At 41.2% G+C, this 23,777-nt stretch overlaps 1 protein-coding gene across 1 annotated transcript; it reads right to left on the reverse strand.

The window, feature by feature from the left end:
* Positions 1-3,055: 3,055 nt before the first annotated feature.
* TMEM214 (transmembrane protein 214) lies at positions 3,056-22,302 on the reverse strand. The gene is made up of 17 exons (XM_015814835.1): positions 22,103-22,302; positions 20,880-21,085; positions 19,741-19,891; positions 18,392-18,526; positions 16,073-16,155; positions 15,704-15,809; positions 14,646-14,727; positions 13,409-13,510; positions 11,614-11,755; positions 8,688-8,779; positions 8,201-8,249; positions 7,443-7,556; positions 7,222-7,339; positions 7,000-7,096; positions 6,670-6,838; positions 5,170-5,321; positions 3,056-3,137 (listed from the first exon to the last, which is right to left on the reverse strand). The coding sequence occupies exons 1-17, from the start codon at positions 22,230-22,232 to the stop codon at positions 3,056-3,058; spliced, it is 2,010 nt and encodes a 669-aa protein (XP_015670321.1). The 5' UTR covers positions 22,233-22,302.
* Between the last annotated feature and the right edge of the window lie 1,475 nt (positions 22,303-23,777).

A 23,777-nucleotide genomic window follows, 5' to 3' on the forward strand; every position in this document is an offset into this window, starting at 1 on the left:
GTCACGGCCGACAAATGATCTTCCAGTGTCAGCCGTGGATCCAGGAGGACTCCCAGATTGCGCGCCCTCTCTGAGGGGGCCAAGAATTCGCCCCCTATAGACAGCGATGGAACCAACTGACTATGCCGGGGCGCCGGCAGCCACAGCCACTCGGTCTTGGAAGGGTTGAGTCTGAGTCTGTTCCTTCCCATCCAGACCTATCACATAACACCTCCTGATTAGATCTGCACTTTACACTAGATTATCAGTTTCTGTGGAAGCCCATCTATATTTATCAGAATCTTAGCATTTATGCACATCTACTTTGTTCATTATCCCTTGAATGTAGATGGACCTTGGCAAGGACATGCTGCAACACCCTTTCTTCTGGGGCTGATGCATGGTACAGCAGTACAAAACTCCTATAACTAGCTGCTTGTGCCTTGTGTATGGAAGAAATAAAATGAATTACACATGTGCTTTACACTGTGGCTTTTATCTGACCTTATACCAGAATTTACCCTTTCTTTATAAGAATGTCAGGGCAGTGAGAAATCTTAATAAATAATATAGACTTGTAAGACATTTTGAAAGGGGCAGATGGCATAGACAGACATGAAAGCAAGTAATGTAACCAAATACACTGTCCTTTATTGTACATGACAAGAGCCTCACACAATTGTCATGACCAGGTCCACCATTATAAGCCTGCTGAGTTAAAGGGAGAGAAGTGCTGCTGTATAAAATTTTATCATGTGCAGAGATGGACAGACTTACAATGGCTATGAAAGATAAGACAGAACTGGAATATTTTGAAATCTGGCACAAATTTTACCGCTGGTATGAATCAAGGAGAACCGCTCGGATCTTAAGCTAACGATAGGATTGAAACATACATATAATTGTACATATAACTGTATATATAATTGTATTGTGTAAAAGAATGAGGTTTATATAGAGGTTAAGGATGATGTATTAAGTTTTTGTATCACGAGAAACAAATTGTTAGGAATATTTACTCTGGAATGCCACGTATGTCCATTTTTGTTTTAATTGTATTATAAATAAAAAACTTTTTTAAAAAAAAGAATGTCAGGGCAGTGAGAAATCTTAATAAATAATATAGACTTATAAGACATTTTGAAAGGGGCAGATGGCATAGACAGACATGAAAGCAAGTAATGTAACCAAATACACTGTCCTTTATTGTACATGACAAGAGCCTCACACAATTGTCATGACCAGGTCCACCATTATAAGCCTGCTGAGCTAAAGGGAGAGAAGTGCTGCTGCACAGGACTCACTTTTATAGCTGACTCACTTTTACAACCGAATTGTGAATGCATAACCAGCTTTCCTTTCCGCATCCCAGATACACGGTATTGATTACAGCCCCAGTCAACATATTTAGACTAGAAATATACAACCAAATAATTTGTGGGTCTCAGAAACCTTGAGTATTGTAGTCTTCAAAGCACATTGAAAATAATGAAGTTATTAAATATACGAGGAGGCATATTAAGTAAAGTGAAATAAAACCAAACAGTGTCTGTCTTGGTGGCATCACTTCTTTGTCCTAGTGTGGCATATTTTTTGGAACACCACTCAAGGCTCAGAGGCTTTTGCCCTTGATCCAAAAAAGATATTCTGCTCTGCTGTAAACAACTGGAAGTGTATACCAGTACATCCAGAGGATACCAGTTCAAGAAAGGCTGAGATACCAACTGATAGGTAGGAGCAACAGGCCAAAAAGAACCAATCTCTAACCTATTATTTCCCCATTGCATACTTTCACACATACAGATATATCAAAGTTCTCAGCTGAGAGAGCCAACAGCTCACCAAGATATTTAGGGCAGAGTTGGTTATATAGGATAAGTCACACCTCAAAATTAAAATGGCCTTTCCAAGGGACTGATTCAGTTGAAGAGACTACAGCAAAACAAAGCATTCGGGAAGGAGTGAGCATAACAAAATGCCACTCACAGACTGGCTGGGAGACCGACTTAGCTTATCCATCCCTTCTCTTTTTTAGTTTCAACTCAGACCAGGAGGTGAGGAATATCTGACCGTCAGCCTACATACACCTCAGAATTCAGACCTCAGTTAAATGATTTATTGTTCCTCATTCAGATTTCTCACAAGAGTAATCTGTCTTGTTTGGGAATGGGAATAGAGATAAAAAAAGCCAGAAGTTAAGTGTCAGAAGATAACAAGGGGCCCACCCATGTTCATCTCTAGGCGTATTACTACTTAAGTTTCATCTATTTCAGACTGCTACACATTATTCTCAGAGGAATGTGGCTCCCAAGAGAAATGTCCCACTTCCTCCACATCAGCCAATTTGTGTTGCTAAGTGAAGTATTCACCCTCCTTTGCATTGTCTGTTCCACAATTCAGTAAGGCAAACACATTTTGGGGGAAAGACCAAGACCCTTTGTTTTTAGTATAAAGAAATTAACATATTAATTGCTTTGAGGAACAGTAATAGTACAACCTTGGGAAATGGACCAGAAATATCTCAGATACAATAAAGATGGGAAGGAAACCAATAAGGTAGCATTCAATATGAGAACCAGACGGTAGGACTGCCTCAAAACTTCAAGGGCACATTTATGATAAAAGCTAAGAATAAAAGGAAAAGCTCCATGCATAAAGTGGTAGTAAGTCACTGACCCAGCAACCAATTTATTTGAGATATTACTGAAATAGGAAGTGTTTTTCCAAAATAATTGCTGGATACACCTTGCTCTCTTAAAAGCTGTTATTACCATTGTAGCCTGGGACAGTCATATCAAGGAAACAGCCTGCCAACAGCTGCCTGGGAGCTCAGCTGAGAACAAGCCTGACAGCACAGTAAATTGGGAGCTTGGAGACATCTGGTCTGGGAAGCTCTGGGCTTCTACAAGTTCAGTTTCAACACGACAAGAAACCAGTCTGATTTCTTATTCGTTTAACCATGTAGGACGAAATCGGTAGGTCTGTCGTCATCGGATTTGAAGTAAAAGTCGAAGACTCGGATCCTAGTGACGACCACGGATCTCTAATACCTTTGTCGGGTCAGGAATTACCGGTGTCAACACAGGACGTCCATACAGGTTCTTCTATGGATGAGGTTGGTTAGATGCATTTTCAAGCAGGTCCAGGACCCTTCGCCACTAAAAGAAGAAACAGAAATTGATTTGAGGCTGCACAGACATAGCATGAACCATTCAAAAAACTGAGATAACTGCAGATATTGACTTAACTGAAAGTAAGTTGAAGAAATTTAGATGCTCCATGAATTCTACAACCTACATATTAGATTGCTGCAATAGTACAAAAAACTGAGATTTTAAGATAGAGATGGAGAACCTCTCTCAAAAGTGTACACTTTGGTCCTGTCATCTTCTCAATAGCCAGATTTTGTTCCACAACCCCACCTAAAAGAAGGCATGACTCAGCCAAGATAATCGAGAATTATCATTTCCTATTGTAATGGCAGCAATTAAATTCTGTTTCTACCATGTGTTTTCCTTAACTTCTGATATCTGTATTCTTTTTATAATTGGAACAATGCTTCCACCTCTGCCTGAAAAGAAGATTGGGTTCAATATTCTTCCTGCCATAAACTGCCTGGAATGCATCAAGCATTGCTTGTTCTCTCCTTATGGAGAAGAGTAAACCTGGACCTCACATTTCAATTAATGACATTTTTGGTAAGCAGCTGACTCTTCAGTTATATTTTGCAGTTCTGGTTCATCCAGATTTCAGAGGAAAGAATAAAATAGCTCAAGTCTTTCTTAAGTAATTTTTAAGATTTTTTTCATAGCAATAGCACTTGGACTTACCGTATATACTACTTTACAGTGCTTTACAGCCCTCTCTAAGCAGTTTACAGAGTCATCATATTACCCTCAACAATCTGGCTCCTCATTATCACACCTTTATTATTTTTATAAATAATTCAAGGTGGGAAACATATCTAATATGCCTCCCTCTTATTTTCACTACAACAAGAATCCTGTAAAGTGAGTTGGGCTGAGAGAAATGACTAGCCAAAGTCACCCAGCTGGCTTTCATACTTAAAACAGAAGTAAAAGTCAGTCTCTTGGTTTTTAGTCTGGTGCCTTAATCACTAGACCAAACTGGCTCTCTAATAGTGATCTAAGTTTTGCCAGCTTAGCCAGAAGACATGTCAAAATCATTGCCAACCATCTAGAGAAAGATCAGGTTTTTTTTAACTGGTCCTAATGATGGTTAAAAGTAATTCCTTTTTAACTGGCCCTAATACTGACTAAGAACTGAAATCAGAAAGTCCTTCATTTCTAAGAGCTATTCTGTACTATAATTATAATATATTGTTACCTTAACGGGGGTAGGTAATCTGTAGACTTTTAGATGACCTTGGACTCCATCTCCCAACTTCTTTTACCATGGGCAATGTTGGTTAGGACTAATAAGAATTGAGAATTTAACATTTGGAGGACTATAAATTGACCTCCTCTGCTAAACAAAGTGAGATTATGTGCCCACAAGCCACTATGGAATGTCTGTGTACCATCCTGATAAATGAGCAGACCAGAAGCTTAACTTTACTAATCCATATGGTTGAACAGATTGGTGACACAGAGACAGAAAAAAAATGCAAATCTGTTTAATATCATTTTGCACCATTTATTCCTCTCATGACAAGGAAATAATGCAAAGAAAAACTGAAGGCCACTTCTAATAATTGCGATTCCAGAGAATTAAAATCAGCTTCTGAGGCCCTGCCTACATATCTTCAAACTTCGCAAATTCCTACCCTTAGAAGCTGGGATATTTTAAATAATTAAACATAGGAATGCACAGGATACCAGATTATTTTACTAAATCCACACTTTGTATTCAAATTTTATAACAAGAAACTCATGAACCTGCAAACATTAAGTGCATTTAGAGTTCATTAGTCACCCTCATATTATAGCTATAACCAGTCTGCTGTTTCTCCTCAACTGCCTTTTTTCAATGCTTCTTTTGGGATACATTGAGTCTGTGTTGTGCCTCACTAAATAGATAGTTCTCTAACTGGGGATCCTCAGATAATTCTGTTACACACTTTAATACTCTTGTATTCCTATTTAGCTTTAGCAAACATATAACTAGCCATGCCAAAGTGAATTAAAATCAGTTCTGTCTGGGGCCCAAAGACACATAGACAATGCATACTTGCAGAAAGCTAACCACATTTTCCAGGCTCCGTCCAATGACACAGCAATATAGTCCACAACAGGCAGAAAGCAGTTTCGCATGAGGAACAGCAGTAATTCTCTGAGGTATTGAACAGCATATAGCACAGAATCTGGCAACTGTGTCTGAAGCTACAGGGAAAATAAAGATGCTCAGTCAAGCAGTTTACAAGATTGGCTACTAACCAACCAGCTCCTCACTGGCTTAACATGCTATAAAATACTCAACACTTGATAAGTTTGAAAATGGCCATGTGCCAGGTTCCTATTGTTCAACAGGCCAATATTTTGATTTATATGCCAATGACATAGGGCAATCAACAGCAGATGTCTATTGTGTCCAATATTCCTCCTAGTATAACAATAAAATATAAATCAACCACAATCTAATATCCACAAGAAGTGCTATACTATAAATTCCATCATTTTCAGTCAGGATTATCACTGGCCAACACTCTAGGGACATCAAACAAAGAATGATATAACACACCATGCAAATTATCCCACCCAGAGAGGGAAAGACGCGAAGACACCAACATTCCCTTCAAGACATTTCTTTGCAAAAGGAATGAAAACACGAAAGGATGTAACTCCTCTCTGTCAGGAATAGGCATGACAATGGAATCTTCATTGTTGCCCCTGATACTTCCTCCTTGTCTTCTATGTCAGAGGTCTCTAACCTTTCTCGGTTGGCGGACCGGAGAAAAAGGGGGAGAGAAGCATTTTATGCACGCACGCATACAAATGGGGCCACGAGTGGGGCTAGCGCTCATGTGACACTCACTAGCACTGTGCTGGTTTTGCCATGTGGGTGCTAGCATTGCCCCATTTTCGTGCCACGTGGTGCCTGGTTTTCGTGTTGTGCACTGCCCGGATTTTACACTGCATGCCACCCGGTTTTCGCGCTGCCTGTTTTCACACCATGCGCCGCCTGGTTTCCTGTTTCCACGCCATGCGACACCTGGGTTTCACGCTGCCCGCTGCCTGGTTTTCGCACTGCATGCCGCCTGGTTTGTCTGTTTTTATGCTGCGCGGCACCTGGTTTTCTCCCATTTTCGTGCCGCCCAATGCTTGGTTTTTCCCTATTTTTGCGCCGTGCACCGCCCAGTTTTTGTGCCGTGCACCACCCAGTTTGCATAGCAGCGGCGCCCTATTTTTGTCACACAGTGCCCTGTTTGCATAGCAGCAGTGGCGCTAGCATGAGTGGGGATGAGTGCGTGCATTGGCCAGCCTGTTCTGTGGCCTGGTGGCCAATAGGCCATGGCCTGGTAGTAGGCCGTGGACTGCAGGTTGAGGACTCCTGTTCTCCCAAAGTATGGTCTGCATAGCCCCAACTTCATTTTTTTCCTTCTTATTTTCTGAAATCCTCAGTGCTTCTGGACATTAACAACTCTACGTTTCTCCCCTGTTTTCAACTCCTAATTTCCAACTTCTACCTAATGAAGCTTGGCTGGACAGCCAAAAGCAGCAGCATTCTTACCCATTCACTGAGCCTAAGGAGATGGTTGCTGAGCCAGGCTAAATGAGCAGAGCACTTCCCAGAGATATAGATAGCAGTTTCATTTGTCTTGGTCCAGGCCAGCTCCAAATTGGGTCCGAGAACTGTTGCCACTTGAGAGTAGTAAACTGGTATATTTGCTTCTAGCCAGCTGCAGGGAGAGAGAGGGGGTGGAATGAGGCTTTGCCTTGAAAAAGGAATTGTCCTCAAAGGCATCATCCAGCCAGATGGAATAATCTCTCAATTGTCTGTGGTTTTGAATGCTCTTATAAACTGCTCTCTTTGCTAAAACAGCTAAAATGTATTACTGACCTGTATCCTTTTACAGAGAAATGGGAAACTTTGTTCCAGGCTTGCTCAGATACAGACAGGATGCCAGAAGATCGAAGGACATGTGCAGAGGCAGAAGCTGCAAAACAACAACAAAACAATAGATGAAAGATTTCCATTACAGTAAAACTCATGCCTTATTTCAGTCTTATTATGGGGAGAAAAGAAGCACCATCTTGCATGCCTCCAGAAACAAATCCTAACCTTGGAAGGAGCCATGAGTCTTGATATCATATATTAGAAATCCAGCAGTAAATATAAGGAGGATTAAAATCAGCCGTGGCCAAGGAAACCCACTGGCTTTCATCTTCAGCAGCAGGTTCTAAAGAACAGAACCAAAGAAGCAATGCTGTAAAGCAGAATGAAGCAAACAAGCATCCATATAGGTTTGCTAATGTGCGCCATTCCATAAGCAAATAAATTACCTCGCAGGCAGTTCTACAAGCTGCTACGTCCTGAACATTGTTTGGTCCTTTCATAGCCAGCTCTTCATTTGTGACACTGAATGAATGAACTGTTCCCTGTAAAGATTTTCGCACCTAGGAAAGAAAAAGTCTAGTAAAGTACAGAAGCAATCAGTCCTCCCTTTGTCTAGGTTTTATTTGATTTTTATAACATTTACTTTTATATATGTTGTTTTTATATCTGTTGCTATCTTTGGCTGTTCTGCACTGTCCTGAGTTGCCTTTGGTGAAATGGGAGGCTATATAAATTTGATGGATGGATGGATGGATGGATGGATGGATGGATGGATGGATGGATGGATGGATGGATGGATAGATAGATAGACAGACAGATAGATAGGATAACCATGTATTTTCATTAAAGGAACTATTACCAGCTCATCTGCATAAAGCTTTCAAGATACATCACTTTGTTTGATCTTAGTATCTCTGAGTCACATTCACAAGTGGGCACAAACAGAACTCCTTCTGTTCAGTTCAGTCACAAACTACAGAGAATATATCTTTTCATTTTCTAATTGGTTTTAGCCATATATAAAACACCAAATTAAATTTTAGTATCTCAACAAATACTTCTTAGTATGTTAAAATAGACAGATTCCTTTGCACTGAATCAATCTGCCTTTCAGGTACACACATAAATATTCTTTTGATATTTGTTACCCTTCTCAAGTCTCCCATGAAAAATCTATTCCTTGGGGGGAAAAAGAGACACAAACCTTTTTGGTAGTGTTGCCCCAGGTCTCCAAGAAGTGATTCAGGAGCAAGCTGAAAAAACAAAGCAAAAATATTAACAGTGAGGTGTTTTAAAAACTCTGTCTCCTAAACTCAGATATTGGAACAGAGAATGTGTGGAAACAGGGAAGGCCCATTCACAACAGTATATAAAAAGGAAGAAATTGCTATGCATTTTACTGAATGATTAAGTCAGCTAAAAGCTGGCAGTTGCTTACCACGTGGAGTTTGATTGATTTTATCTTGATTAACTTTGGTTTTGTGGCAGTGTTACATCAACCCACCTTATTAGTTTACATTGCACTGTATTATCCTAATCCAAAAAATGGGTTGATTCAGCAAGCAGATCTAATTGTATTATGTGAATATGATTACTGGATTTTGTGATTAAGACAAATTAGCTTTGTATCATGCAAAATACAACATGGCTAAGTTGCTCATGTGATCAAGTAGCAGCTTTTTCATTCTTACCTTGACTGTGGGAGGTGTTTGATGTATAATTGCCTCCACACACTGAAACTGAGAGGATCAAGATTGAGGCACTCGGTCAAACAGTTCAGGAGCTACACAGGGCAAGTCAGAATAATTCTTAGAGGACTAAAGATTAGACACTGACATTTCCAAACAGCAGTCATAGTGCAATCGTAATATTACAGGTTTTAAGACAGCAGACTTAATTTATCAAGTTTCTCATCTCTCTGTACCAGAAAATGCTTTCCACATTCAATGGGAAAATTCTTCCCTACCTTTGGGACATTGAAAAATACAAGGGTATTTTAATGCTGCTTCTTGAAAAGGCTACCCTTAACATGGGAAGCCTCATGCCAGCATCAGAGCTTTAGAGATATATCTTCCCAGGTCTAACACAAGGTATGGTTCCGGACGGGGTTTGCATACCTACGTTTGTTATGTAGACTTAGTCCTCTTGAGTTGAGGACCTCAAGCCCGTACGTAGGACGCTAAAAACGTCCTTAGAGTAAGAATGTGTAGATGGAGAGACACCTTTGTTTCCCTCGTATTCGTGTCTCGGTAAACTAAAATGGTGACTTTCCTTTGTCAGTATCGTTGAAAAGAACAGCAAATACTTCACGCCAAGAAAAGATGCTTGTCCCATGAGCATCTCGAATTAAAAGAATGAGAGCCTTGAACTCTCAAGCCACGACCACTTCAGTAAATAAAACAGTCTGGCTGAAACAACTTGATTTCATCTAAGTTTAAGTGTCATTGACTGAGATGGGTGGCCATAGAAATTGAATGGAATGAATGAATGAATGAAATGCTTCATAAGCTTATCTTGAACCTCCCTAAAGTTCTTTCTGATTCAAAAGAGGGGATAACCACCTGTATGAATTTTAAAACCTGTAAAATCTACATTAAAATAAAATAATAATTTTGGATTAAAAATGAAAGTCAGTGTAACATAGTAATTAAGGTGTTTGATTAGCAGCAGGGACAGCAAGGTTCACTCTCAGCCATGAAATCTTGCTGGGTGAATTTGGGAAAGTCTCTCAATCTAACCTATTTTGCAGGAAAAAATAGAGGAAATATTATGTTACCTTGAATTCCTGGATGAAAGGTGGACTATAAAAATAAAAAATGAATTACATGTTGCAGGCCAACTAAGACAGATACATTTTCAAAATCTTAAAAAAGTGGGAATGGGGGACACTGTGCTGCAGTCAAGTTTCTCCTCTGTAAGTCCAGACTGTGATGAGAAGGGAGAAAAGGTCAATTCCTCAGACACTCTGGTTTGAATTCTGGACTCAGCCCTCCCTCCCTTATCAACATCTATGTGAACCTATTGGAGGTCAACTGCTTGTATGGGATAAAATATCTCCCTCTTTGGTTTGAGCACAAGATGGACTCCCTGCCCTGGTGCTATCAGGATTGGAAAAGGAAAAAAATAAGTCCAGGCTTAATCCTAGCAGGGTGAAATGGCTGTTGGTCTGGAAGGCCTTAAAAACATTTACCCAGATGAAAAGAAGATGATGTGGATAGAGTTATGCATGTTCTATTACTAGGGTGACAAGAGGTAAAAAATATTTTAAGTCACAATAAAACAGATAAGAGTTCACAAGAGGTTCAGGCAGAACATTTCCCTAACTCACTGAAATACGAGAAGGGGGAGAAGGTGCAGCACAACCAGACTTGCAAGACTCTGTTAATGTAGCCAATCTCAAGAAAAATAGTTTTAGCCATCTTGAGGAATTGATTTTTTTTGGTCTGGCCTACCTAGAGAGGCTGACAACAAGAGAGCATATGGAGCTTTTCTGTTTGTGATGGTTTTTTTGCTGTTGGATTGCTACCTTGAGATAATTTTGCAGTTATTTTTGTACTTGTTTTGGTTACCAAAAATATAAAACGACAAAAACAATGAAATAACGAGACTTGGTGGGACTCAACTAAACTTACCCCGTTATATGTTCTTACTAATGGGTCCGTTTCTCCCGACAACATTCAGGTCGGAAGTTGTTCTATTATTCTATTATTCCAATGAGGTCTTCCAAAGTTGTCGTTTCATAATAAGGTCTGTGTCGATTTCTTCGTCTCTATGTAATCAGCAACATGCACGAGAGCTAAGATGAACTGGGTTTGGTCTAGAATAATGGTTATACCAAGTCTAACACAGCATGTATGAGCTGCACCAGACAAACCAAGCTCAAAGTGGAATACTGAAATCACCTTGCCTTAAAAGCTTGGTTTGGTCAGCTCAGCCAGGGAGTTTGCAAGACAGGGAAGTATCTCGTATAGAAGTTACATCCCTAGTATATTCCTTGTTCCTATGTTCAAGGCCACAGATTGCATATAAGGCTGAGCTCTGACAAAATTTCTGAAACAGATAATATCATTCATATGGACTAAAATTAGATTGTCTTCAGCTCACTTCTACTGCTGGATAACCTGCCAAAAGAAGCTCCCTCCATACAAGCCGTATCAGTTATTTCATTATGACCAAATCACAAATAATTTTAGCTTTGTTCTTTCCCGATTTGCCACAGATACAAGAAATAGGTTCTATAATTAGGACTAGTTGCTCAGATACTGAATTGACAGGGAAGCTGGGAGATATCAAATGGTACTAAAATGCTCACATTAATAGAACTAATATAATTGATTATCTAAATGATCAAGTCAACAATTCTGAATTTCTTAGGGATAATTCTGATAGGATTAGCTCTGCAGAAACAGTAGACATCCTCTTCATAAGCCATGGGAAAGATTGCCCCTTGTATGAGAGACCTAACACTGAAGGATTTCAGTTTAACATGCTATGGTGCCCTAATTAATTGGGTGCTACTTTTTAATGCAAATTATTTATTGGCTAAACTTTGCAGCCCATCTGACTGCTTACGAAGTATGTTTGTCCCTTCTGATCCTGTTCCCCTCTCAGCCTCACCTCTTTCTTCATGTCACTGGGACAGCTGGGGGTGGTCCTGGAGAGGAAGGAAGGGAAATAAGTGTGCAGGGAAGTTTCAGGATTAGCGCCAAAGGCCAACACTTTCAGGCGGGGATACAATTGCCGGAGCTGTTCCTGCAGACTGAAGAAAAAAGCAAACTGTATCAGTCCAACCATGTCCCAAAATGAGAAAGGTGCATTTCTGCTACAGACATCTTCCAAGGATACCAGGAAGAAAATCAAGAAATAGGGGCTTTAGGATGGCTCTTCATTTACTGCACCTTCCCTCCTTCATCAACCCGCCCAAAACATATTTTGTGCTCAACAATGCTGCAATCATTCCCTCACATGAAGGAATGTTGGAAAAATGCCATGGCCTCCACTGTTCTAAGGGAGTGTTTCTCAAACCTGGCAACTTTAACATGTGTGAACTTCAACTCCCAGTATTCCCAAGCCAGCCATGATAGCTGGGGAATTCAAGAAATACTCTTTTAAAGCTACAAGTGATGCTCAAGAGCAGACATGTCAAACTCGTGACGTTACATGACGTGCAACGTATTGGGACAGTTTTGCCATTGCCGGCAATGGGGTGGGCATGGCTTCCAGATGATGTGTCTGGCCCGTGGGCTGGCAGGTGCCAAAGGACAAACTCAGTGACTGTTGCCTCCTTTTGCACCTCAATTTTGTAAGTTTACATAAGAATAACATCAAAATGCAAGAAAAAACAAATGACTGTAGAAAATACCGGATTTGGTGGACTATAAAATCACCAGTAATATGAGTTATTTAGCACCTGACAACTCCTTTCACCTTTGTGCCTGTAATATATTTTGCAATAAAAAAAAATCCTGAAGAAATAATATGTAAAATTTCTGGGTGTCAAAAACTGAAGTTGGGATAATTCATCTTTCTATGGAAAAAGTATCAAAAAGAAAAAAATAAAGAACAGAAACATAAGGCTGCAGAAAATGGGTTTGTGTCTTTTTTATTTTATTACTTTTATTACCTACTTATTACTGCTCCATTTGTGCAAATATTGTGTCTTTTGCTTGCACTTCTACCTTACATTTACTATCATCTCCTTTGACTGTTTATCTACCAAAGGAACAACTTTCAATAAATGAATGAATGAATGAATGAATAAATAAATGAATAAATAAATAAATAATGTTGGAAGGGATCTTGGAGGTCATCTAGTCCAAACCCTGCTCAGGCAGGAAACCCGGCCTATACCATTTCAGACAAATGGCTGTCCAGTCTCTTCTTAAAAACTTCCAGTGTTGGAGCATTCACAGCTTCTGGAGGCAGATTGTTCCACTGGTTAATTGTTCTGTCAGGAGGTTTCTCCTTAGTTCTAGGTTGCTTCTCTCCTTGATTAGTTTCCATCCGTTACTTCTTGTCCTGCCTTCAGGCGCCTTGGAAAATAGCTTGACTCCCTCTTCTTTGTGGCTTGAGATATTGGAACACTGCTATCATGTCCCCCCTCGTCCTTCTCTTCATTGAACTAGACATACCCAATTCCAGCAACCGTTCCTTGTATGTTTTAGCCTCTTAAGATAAGATATCTGACTGACTGACTGGCTGGCTGGCTGGCTGGCGCAATACATGACTGCTCCTCCTATGAAGGACAAATGTTGCCCTGGCTCAGCAATTATTTGCCCCGTCCCAATTTTTTTTTCTGCCCTACTGTTATCCCAAAGTTCCTCCCTCCACAGAAGAGGCATTCCCACTGCAATATTTTCTGAGACAGGGGAAATGGATTGATTGCATATGATTCTCATTTTGGCTGACATACCTGGAGGATAAAGAGTTGTTGGGCATGAATGCAAAATCCAAAAGAGGGAAGAAGTCTTTAGGCCCTATCATCCCAAACCCTTTTGTCAAATTAGGATGTATCCTGCCAAAGAGAAAGCATGGTTAGCCTGCCCTCAGATTCCTGGCTATCAGCATCAAGTCAATCTCATTCCAAATTCTTCCACATCTAAATTCTCTCATGATCAGAATTATTCCCAATAACACATATGCAGAAAGGCTTTAATAATCTGTAGATCAGACATGTCAAACACAAGGCCCGGGGGCCGGATGCGGTCCGCGAAGTGGTTTCACGTGGCCCGCGAAGCCATCCTGGAAACAATGAGGGAACGGCCCCCGCTGCCTTGGCCCTGGCCCTGGCCGGCCGGGAGCCAATGTACAATTTTGCAGTGGCCATCTATGCTGAAACGCATTCAGTCTTAGCTCCACAAGGCCGTCTGGAAACAGCGAGGAACCAGCCCCTGCTGCGTCGGCCCCGCCCCCTGGGTGCATGCTGGGGAGGTGTCACCCTTTGTGAGGAATGAAGAAATGGACCATGCCTTGGCACTTGCCCCGGTCCCACCCCTTTCTACCAGAGACCCTCAGATCTGTCCCACTCCTGCCCAGGCCCCCACAGGCACCCTTGATGCGAACGATGTAGAGTTGGCCATGCCCACCCAGTAGGCCACACCCACTCCATCCACGGCCACCCAGTAGGCCACACCCATCCAGCCCCCCAAGGGCAATCGCAATGCTGATGCGACCCTCAATGAAACTGAGTTTGACACCCCTGCTGTAGATGAATTATCAGACCTTTTAGCATCCTGGCCTCCCTCCTTCTGCATCACCAAGATTCACCTCTATCAGTGAAATCTGTCCCAGCCCTCCTAGTACAGGAGCAAGACTCAGCTCCCTATAGAGCAAGAGATCACAAACATTTAAGCTGTGACAAAACAGACGAAAACATGGTGGCAAAAGAAACAAGTGAACTGGAACTGATAAAAGTTCAAACACACACTATTTTAAATCTGTATTTGAAATAAAAAAGGAAAGGAAACATGGACTAACAGTTCTTTAGTTATTTTGTTGCTTGAGAAGCCTCTAGGAAAGTTAAACCGATTTATGAATTAGTCTATCCCTTTATGGCAAATGGTAAAGGGAAGGATCAAATAACCTGATAGCAAAGTCAACATGCACAAATGCTTCCCAATAACAGCACTCCCCGTTATACATCAACTCACATCAGCAGCCGATCCAAGTAACTGATGGCATATGGAGAGAGAGATTTGATGCCCAGAACCGGAAGCATGATGCCAAGCCACACTAAGAAAAAAAGGGACATAAAAGTACTTTTGGGGGGAGGGAGGGGGGAAAACATGCTGCACTCATAACTTTCCATTCCTCCATGAGGGAGTTCAGCACTGTCCACTGAAAAACAGTGGGATAAGCCTAAGCAATTTTCATCCCAGGCATAGACTAATTCTGTTTCCAAAGAGTACAGCTTCATCCACATGTAGCAGATTATTTCCCAAAGAAAAGAGGCTGAACATAAGAGGGTCTTATCACTTGCTGGGAACCGCTTGCTCTTCCCACTTCTCTTGCTGGATATAAGACTCCCCTAAAAACATGGGCAAGTATAACTCTAAAAGTTACATATTTAAGCTGCTTGACCTGCCTTTAAACAGCTGTTGTTGATGTACCAATCTTTTTCCTGTTTTTTTTTTCACTGTGAAAGCTGAAAGTGGAGCATAACACTATTTCAGCGTAGGCACTTGAAGTGCCTATTTTTGAAGGAGTTAGCACAGGGATGAGACTCAGCTGGCCAAAGTTAGGGTACAGTCAGGAACTTTCCCATGTTTATTTTAATGTATGAGAACCTTTAACAGGATTGTCCCACTTAACATGTGGGAAGAGGTTTTTGAACATGAAGAATACTTCTTTGGAGAAGTATCAACCCAGCTATGATTAGATTCCTTATCAGATACTGCTCTTTGTATGTTACTTACAAAACAAGTTTAGCTAGTTTGAAAATCTTTTTTCTTTACTCTGAATTAAGCATGCAAGATTCTTTAAGTTTTATTCCTAGACTCTTTCTGAATGGTCAATTTTGTTTTTTATTATTTCTGCCCACATCAGGTACTTTTAGAAATATGTAGGCGAGCAGGATTTACATAATACATAAATGCAAGTGGTAAACTAATGGCATACGGAAAGATTAAAATATTTAAGAGCTGTCATGAATGTCAGGGCATTGAAAAGCAAACATTCCTGATGAATATAAAAATCCTGCTGTTCTCACCTTTAAGCCCTTCTGTAAGGTCAGCAAAACCAGCTTGCCCCAAGGCCCACATTATGGTCAGACATTTGGCTGGTTGATTCTGGTGGGATCTCAACAGCTCAAGATACTGAAACAGAAAAGGCAAAGACGTTTTAACGTAACCTTTGTAGCAAGAAAGCATGCAAAGCAACTCTCTTGGAATTGCTCTGCTTCACAGGGCTTCTTGCTAACTGCTCTCATCCAACATGGTGTCCTCAGGCATAAAATTGTCAATCCATTTGGCATTCCATGGATCACAGTACATTAGTTTTCCAATATTCAGTTTTACAGATATGATCTTGAATATGTTACTCACAGACTTTTTAGAAGAGTAGACCCCTGTCAACTTACCTTGCTCAAGTTTGCTGTAGCAACTTTAGGTTTGTCCAGTAATATAGCCTGTATGCAGATCCTGTAGCTGTGCAGTGACTCCCCTGAAAGATAAGGCAATTAGGTCACTGGCACATAGGATATATTAAATTGGACATGAAGTCCTTGCAGCCCATGTTGAGCCTCTGCAGAAAAAAATCTGTCTGAATTTGGGATGTGAATCTTGCTTTCCTAGTAAGTGAAAATGTGCTATTTCTGCCATCACTCTTAGTCCATTAATTTGTCATAAACATAAAAGTAGAGTGAAATCTTATTTAACAGAATAACAGAGTTGGAATCTAGTCCAATCTCCTGCTCAACCAGAAGACCTATACCATTTCAGACAATGGTTGTCCAATCTCCTCTTAAAAACCTCCAATGATGGAGCACAGACAACTTCTGGAAGTAAGCCATTCCACTAATTTATTGTTCGTACTGTCAGAAAAGTTCTCTTTATTTCTAGGTCAGTTCTCTCCTTGATTAGTTTCCATCCCTTGCTTCTTGTCCTACCTTCAGGTTAACCCCCTCTTCTATGTGGCAGTCCCTCCTATATTGGAACATTGTTATCATGTCACCTTAAGTCCTTCTTTTCATTAAACTAGATATATCCAATTCCTGCAATTATTCTTCATATGTTTTAGCCTCCAATCCACTAACAATCTTTGTTGCTCTTCTCTGCACTTTTTCTAGTCTCAACATCTTTTATGTATCATGGCGACCAAAACTGGATGCAATTCCAAAGGTGGTCTAAGGCATTATAAAATGGTACTAACACTTCACATAATCTTGATACTATCCATCTATTAATGCAGCCTAGAACTGCACTAGCTTTTTTGGCCGCTGCAGCACACTGCTAGCTGATATTTAAGTGATTGTCCATTAGGATTCCCAGATCCCTCTCAGAGTTACTACTATTGGGTTAGGTACTGCCTATTCCATACCTGTGCATTTGGTTGTTCTTATCTAAGTGTAGAATCTTACTTTTTTCACCACTGAATTTTATTTTGTTGGATAGGGCCCAGTGTTTATGTCTCTCAAGGTCCTTCTGGATCTTGACCCTATCTTTTGGAGTGTTGGCTATTCCCACCAGCTTGGTGCCGACTGCAATTTGTTGAGTTCCTCCCAACCTTGAGGTTGACTATGCAAACACTGCAAGGCGCTGTGAAAGAAACTCTATTCTATTGTGACATCCAGCCAAGGGAACTAGACATTGCAGCTGCTGACAGAACCCTCCAGCAAGCCATATGCTTCACTTTTTGGTGTTGCCAAAAAGTGACAGAAAACCATGATCAGCATTATGGAATAACACCTACAGTTACTACAAAAATGGACTTCTAGTGCTGTTGTTGTGCTAGAGTTAGAACTTTCAGTTTGGGACTACAGAGCCACCCCCATGTCCACAGATGAACCATATGACAGTGCGTCTTCTTCAAATCTGAAGGACTGCCATATACATCACGGTGGAATTTTGCATTATCTGTGTAATCATTAGGAAAAAGGATGCAAATGATGTCATTTGCACAATGATTTTGGCAGACAAATTTACACCATTTCCACAATGATATCATTAACCAAATGACAAAATTATATTTTTACTGTGCAATCATACCGTTACTCAGTGATGTAAACTGAAACAAATTACATCATTTTCAAAATTGTGTCATTACAGAAATGATGTAAATAGCTGCAGATTTCATAAAACCAAGGTTCAATCACCTTGTCTGGACTTCTTCAAATTCAGCATATGCTTATCATTTGCTGAGATGTGCAGACAAAAACTTGGTCCATTGCATTCACTAAATAAGCATCCTTTAAATTAAGGGTTCACTGTGTTCTCAGATCTTCATTACTGCAACACAATAGGATTCTTTGTTTTTTCATCTTGGTGGTTCTGCTATGGTCACCAACTCTGGTTCTGCATTCCAGTGAGTACTCTAACTAAATTCCTCAATTGAATCTTTCTTGCTCCTTTTGCTGATGCCACAGCTAACATATCCTCCTAGGCCTGAAAACTGGTCCTCAGACTGCTTGTATCAGGACTGTATGATAAAAAATCAAGTCCAGCAGAACACTTTCCCCCTCCATTACATTCTTTGTTAGGAAGTTAACTTTATGCTTCCATTTCTTTTATAACTGATTTTCAAAATGCAAAGTTCTTGAAAAAATGACCTGCCTGCCATAAGCTACATGTAAAAGAAACCGGCATCCTGTTCTTACTCTTGTTTAGGTGTCCTCTGCCTACATGGCAGAAGCTTTGATCCCAAGATATATTAGCTGATCTATACTCTACTCTTATCTTACCAGGAGTTTTGTCCAACTCTTGCAACATTGTGTAAATACAATGGTCAAAGAAAAGCTCCAGGACACCTCCAGCTTTCAACAGGAGGGACTTGATAATGCTCCTTAGTTCTTTATTCACCAGGCAGTAGGGATAGTCTGCAGCCAAAAATATAAATAATAGCAAGATCAAGATTTTAGTTAGCATCTATTTGGTCAGAACACTGTTACCACAACTTTTCCTTACATATGCTTAAAACAAGTATCCGAGCTGGGGCGTGATCAGGAGGCCACTTCTGAAAAAGAGCAGCACATCCCAAACGTGCTAGGGTGTTATGTAGTGGTGGGGTTCAAATACGTGAACAACCAGTTCTCTGAGTGGATGCCGCTTCCGGAGGTCTATTTCTGGGCCTAGACAACAAAAAATTAGCTACCGGTTCTGCCGAACTGGTGCAAACTGGCTGAATCCCACCACTGATGTTGTGATATAGATTATTACAGTATAGTTGCTTCTTCAGCAGGATCATATCACAAGTTGAGGAGAGGCCAAAATGAAAGTTGCGTTGTATTTTCATTTCAATCGCAGAAACGTTTAATTACAACAGGTGCCCTTATCCCTAACATAATATATCTGTGAGACCTCCCCCCAACTAAAACTGCCAGAATGCACTCTGAAAGTGCTTCCATTTCTTCTCAGTTTTTCCTCTTTGAAGGGTAGTTCCTCCTGAGTTTTTTTGGGGGGTAAGGCTGACAGCCTGGGCACTCAGGCTGTCCAGAGTAGGCATGCAGATTGATCATCAGAACCACATGAAACAACCCCAGGAAAAGCTGCTCTTGAAAGAAGGTAAAACTAGGCAGGAATGCCTTGATCCGGGCCAAGTCACCTTGCATAGCGCTCAAAAGCAGGTTGAGGCCATTGCATGAGCTGTTGCTGCAAGTGCAAAAACACTAACATATCCTGAGGTTTCAATCTCAGATATCACAGCCCCAGCAGCTCATCAAAAACAGCACACATCTAGGCCGAGTGGACCAAATGGGGTTCCCCCCCAACTCCCCCTTCCTCTGCAATTTGAAAACCTCTGCATTCCATTTTTCTCTGTATAGCTCTAAGCAAAGTAATTCAATTGCAAGTATACTAAGGCATTAACTATTATGGTCAGGCTGTCCTGTTAGAGCTGGAGAGTCAAACAAAGCTGATGAAAGATAATTCTATATCACCTAAAGTGATTTGACTGAATAAAGGAACAGCTGCTGTTTCCCAGAAAGGACAAGTAGAACAATTTAACGGCTACCTCTAGTACATTCATGCTTATTTTAATAACAGTATTCCCATTCTTGAATGATAGCAACATTATTCCCTTGGTACCACCAACCATGAGGGTGCTGACTGAGGGTGGGCTCACTCTTCGTGGCCTGCAACTTGTAGTTCAAATATCCAGCTAAATCTTTCACCCACACCGAAGGGTTCTCTGGGAACAAATTCAAGCTTTTATCAAGTTCTCTCTGGAGTTCTGATAAATCCAGCTGGAATTTAAAAAAAAGTTACAGTGAAAAACTGGAAAGGTGAGAACTGTCAACCTAATCTAAATCTCATTTGCAGATGGGGGGGGGGCTAAAATTATAATGCAAACTGGGCAGCAACAAGAATTGCTTTATGAAATAAGAACTATATGTGGCCTTTGAATGACATTATTGGGAGATGATAATTATAAAATAGGGCAAAAACAAACACTAAACCTGACTCTATTTCTCATATTTATACTGCAGCCCATCTTTCAAACAACTGACTCTGGGTGAAGTACAACAAAGCTAAAGAAAACCCCAATGAATATTTACAAAACAAAATTATTACAAGCTCTGAATTGTAACAAGCATAAAACTAAAAGCAAAAAAAAATAACATTGGGCAAAGAACAATTTATTTATATATTATTAAAACAAGATTAGTTACAATTGTAATTTCCTTTCATGTGATTAGTAATGATACTCTTTGGTCCTAATTATAAATTAGTTTGGTAACAACTTTTGGAACAGCTGTGGGGCATGCAGGCTATACAGCTCTTAAATATGTAACTTATTCCATGGAGAAACAAGTGTCAGTATGAGGATTGATTCTTCTGTAAACAAACAAGACAAATACACACAAAATTTTCCTAAATAAATAACATTTGGCTGAGAAAGAAAAGTCATTACAAAGTCCTTCTGCAATCCTTGCTACCCTGAGCTGGAATACAATACTGGTAACCATACTCTAACTCCAGATAATAATCTATCTTCCCTTTGCAGAAAAAGAGTGAACTTAAACTGCACATCAACTATTTGCATTCAATAATTCTTCTTGGGTCAACTACTATTGTTTCTACATAGCTGCAATTAGAGACTTGCAGATAGTATCATTACTAGCTGAAGAATAAACTTTCAATACATTGCCTTCTCTGTTTCAGAGGTAGCCTCTAATTTGCAATATAATACAAAGATACAGAAGAGACAATTTTTGGAAAAATGACACTGACTGCTTTCAGTGCATCCTCCAGAGTCCGGTTTTTGATTTGCTTGGTTTGTCCACTGTCTCCAGCTGTCCCTTTCTTAGAATTTTTTCCAGAGTTTTGCTTTTTCTGCTGCTGGCGTCCAGGTGGTGGAGGCACCTGTTCTTTATTCTGCTTCTTTGTTGTTTTCTCAAAGCCAAGTTCAAAGAGAGTTTCTGAAGTAGCAAGAGGAACTATGAGAATAGAAAAAGAGACATGTGAAGCCTGACTACTAAAATGACCTGTGTTGATACAACACATCTAAGAGTTATAGAATTAACCCACTTTCTAGATTTAAACACAATACATTTGAAAAAATAAATTAGCCATAAACTAAGCCACAAAGTGGGAACTAACGTTAACCAACATTGTGTGTAATCTAAATACTTTTCTCAAATGACTATCTAATTTGTTAAATGCATTATGTACATGGCTAAAAAAAAATTGCATAAAATAAATTTGGTGTCATTAAAAGACCCACAGTTTTTGAAAAGGTTATATTCAAGTGCTTTTGTTACAGAGCAATATTTCTTCTTGCATGTTACATGCTCCTACAAGGTCCCAGAATATTTCACCATTTGGCTCAATGTAGAAAGAACAAATCTGTGAAAAGTATACCCAATTTTAAATAGAGGGGAAATGCTTCTGAACAGCCAACTAACGACCCGATGTTTCAGAATCATGCACCATCAGGACCCCCTATCACAGGGGTAGGCAACCTTGGCTCTTTTATGACTCGTGGACTTCAACTCCCAGAATTCCTGAGCCAGCATGGCTGGCTCAGGAATTCTGGGAGTTGAAGTCCACGAGTCATAAAAGAGCCAAGGTTGCCTACCCCCGCCCTATCAGAAGTGAGGACAGGGCAACGTTCACTTGGTAACTGGAAGGGTCTCTAAGAGCTCTGCTTGCTTCTCTGCCCTTCCAGGCCTTCCGTCCGTTCGGTGGCAGGGAATTTGTTCCAGAGCTGGGCTTAAAAAACCCAAACCAGAGCCACAGAAAAAGCATAAACTGCGTTCCAGCACGTGGCTAGACTCCTTTCTGCCAACTGGCAAGTCCTTCCCTTGTTTGCCACCTCGGGAAAAACAACAACCCTAAAGCAGAGTTCTATGTAACCAGTGCAGGCAGGCAAGCCGCCTGCCTTCCTTCCACTCGCACAGCTAGACTATCGCTGAATATGGAGGCTCGACTGTGTGTCTGTCCTCCTCACTCACTGGACGAGGCCAGACCGCGTCCTCCGTTGGCGTCTCCAAGTGCCTTTCGTCCCATAGAGCCGCCACCTCCACTGCTCGCTCCCCTGCGCGAAGGCTTCCGCACCACCTCCCAACGCGCCGCCGCAGCCATCAGCCTCCCTGTCCGTTCCTACGCCTTCGCCTTCGCCTTCTTCGCTCATCAACGCGCGCCCGCGCAAGGACAGGACGGACCGCGCGCCTTTCCTCGCTCGCGCATGACGGCCCGCCCCCTCGGCCTTCAGGCTACGCTCATTGGCCAGACGCCCCTTCCGCGCGAGACCGCGGCGGACGTTGGTTCTGCCACGTCCTAAAGCTCGCCCGCCTCCCCTGGCCGTGACAGCCGAGCGCCGCCTTCCCTGGTAGACCGCGGGACGCGAAGCCTCTTTCTTGCTTCCGGAGTCACGGTGGGCTTCGCGCCGCGCAGTCGAACTGGGCGGGGGGTGGGGGAAGGAAAAATGGCGGACTTTGATGGAGCACGGCCGGCTACTTAATAGCGTCTTATCTCGGCAGTCGAGAGAATTCAGCTAGAACAGTGTTTCTCAACCTTGACCATTTTAAGGCATGTGGACTTCCAACTCCCAGAATTCCACAGCCAGCATTGCTGGCTGTGGAATTCTGGGAGTTGGAAGTCCACATGCCTTAAAATTGTCAAGGTTGAGAAACACTGAGCTAGAAAAAACTCGCTTTGGGAGGCGTCTGAAAAGCTGGAGCAGACTCAGATCAGCACGCTTCTTCCTAGATCCCTGCGGAAGACCCAAGAAACAACCGAGCTGTTCTCGCTCTTTGGCTTACATGACTTACATACAGAGGTACATCGCCTCTGAATAAGGAAGCTTCACCCTGGATTTTCATGCCTAATAGCTCCGGTCGAGGCACGCCTGTTCATTTATTTGACGGGCCATAAAGCATTCTTTTTTGAAAAGCTGGACGTGAAAGCAAGACTCGTTCCTTGGACCACTCTCCCATGACGGTAGTTGTTCAGTCGCTAAGGTGTATCCGACTCTTCGGGACGATGGACCATAGCACTCCAGCCGCCCCCATCCCACCCCCGTCTCCCGGAGTTTGCCCAAATTCATGTTCATTGCGTCGATGATACTATCTGTCTCATCCTCTGTAGTCCCCTTTTGCTTTCCATCTTTCCCAACATCAGGGTCTTTTCCAACGAGTCCTCTCTTCTCATTTAATGGCCAAAGTATTTCAGCTTCAGCTTCGCTATCAGTCCTTCCGAAGAACAATCAGGACTGATTTCCTTTAGCACTGTGCATAAACTAGTAAAGGTGGACTAGCAAGGAGGCATAAAGAAAGGTGCATTAAAACTTTGTATGGGTGATACTATTTGGCTTGACTCTAGAAACTTTGCAGCTAACCACTTTCTCCTATAACGGACTCCAACTTGCAGAATTACAATTTGGTTTAGCAAAACTACAATTGAGACTTATGGTTAATTAGTCAAGAGATAGCCCTAATTGGGGAAGGGAATCCTCCAGAGATATATTGGAAATCTCAAAGCAGCATATGTGCAATAGCGTACCTGAGTGTTACCCAAGATCTCTACATCTCAGATAAATATGCAGATCTCATGAATGACAACTGCTGTATTTTATCCTTACTCTCCCTGAATTGATTTAAATTATTTTGAAAACAAGCTATTAGGGTA

This window comes from Protobothrops mucrosquamatus, unplaced genomic scaffold (assembly GCF_001527695.2).
Source record: "Protobothrops mucrosquamatus isolate PMUCROS unplaced genomic scaffold, P.Mucros_1.0 scaffold286, whole genome shotgun sequence".
Lineage (NCBI taxonomy): Eukaryota > Metazoa > Chordata > Lepidosauria > Squamata > Viperidae > Protobothrops > Protobothrops mucrosquamatus.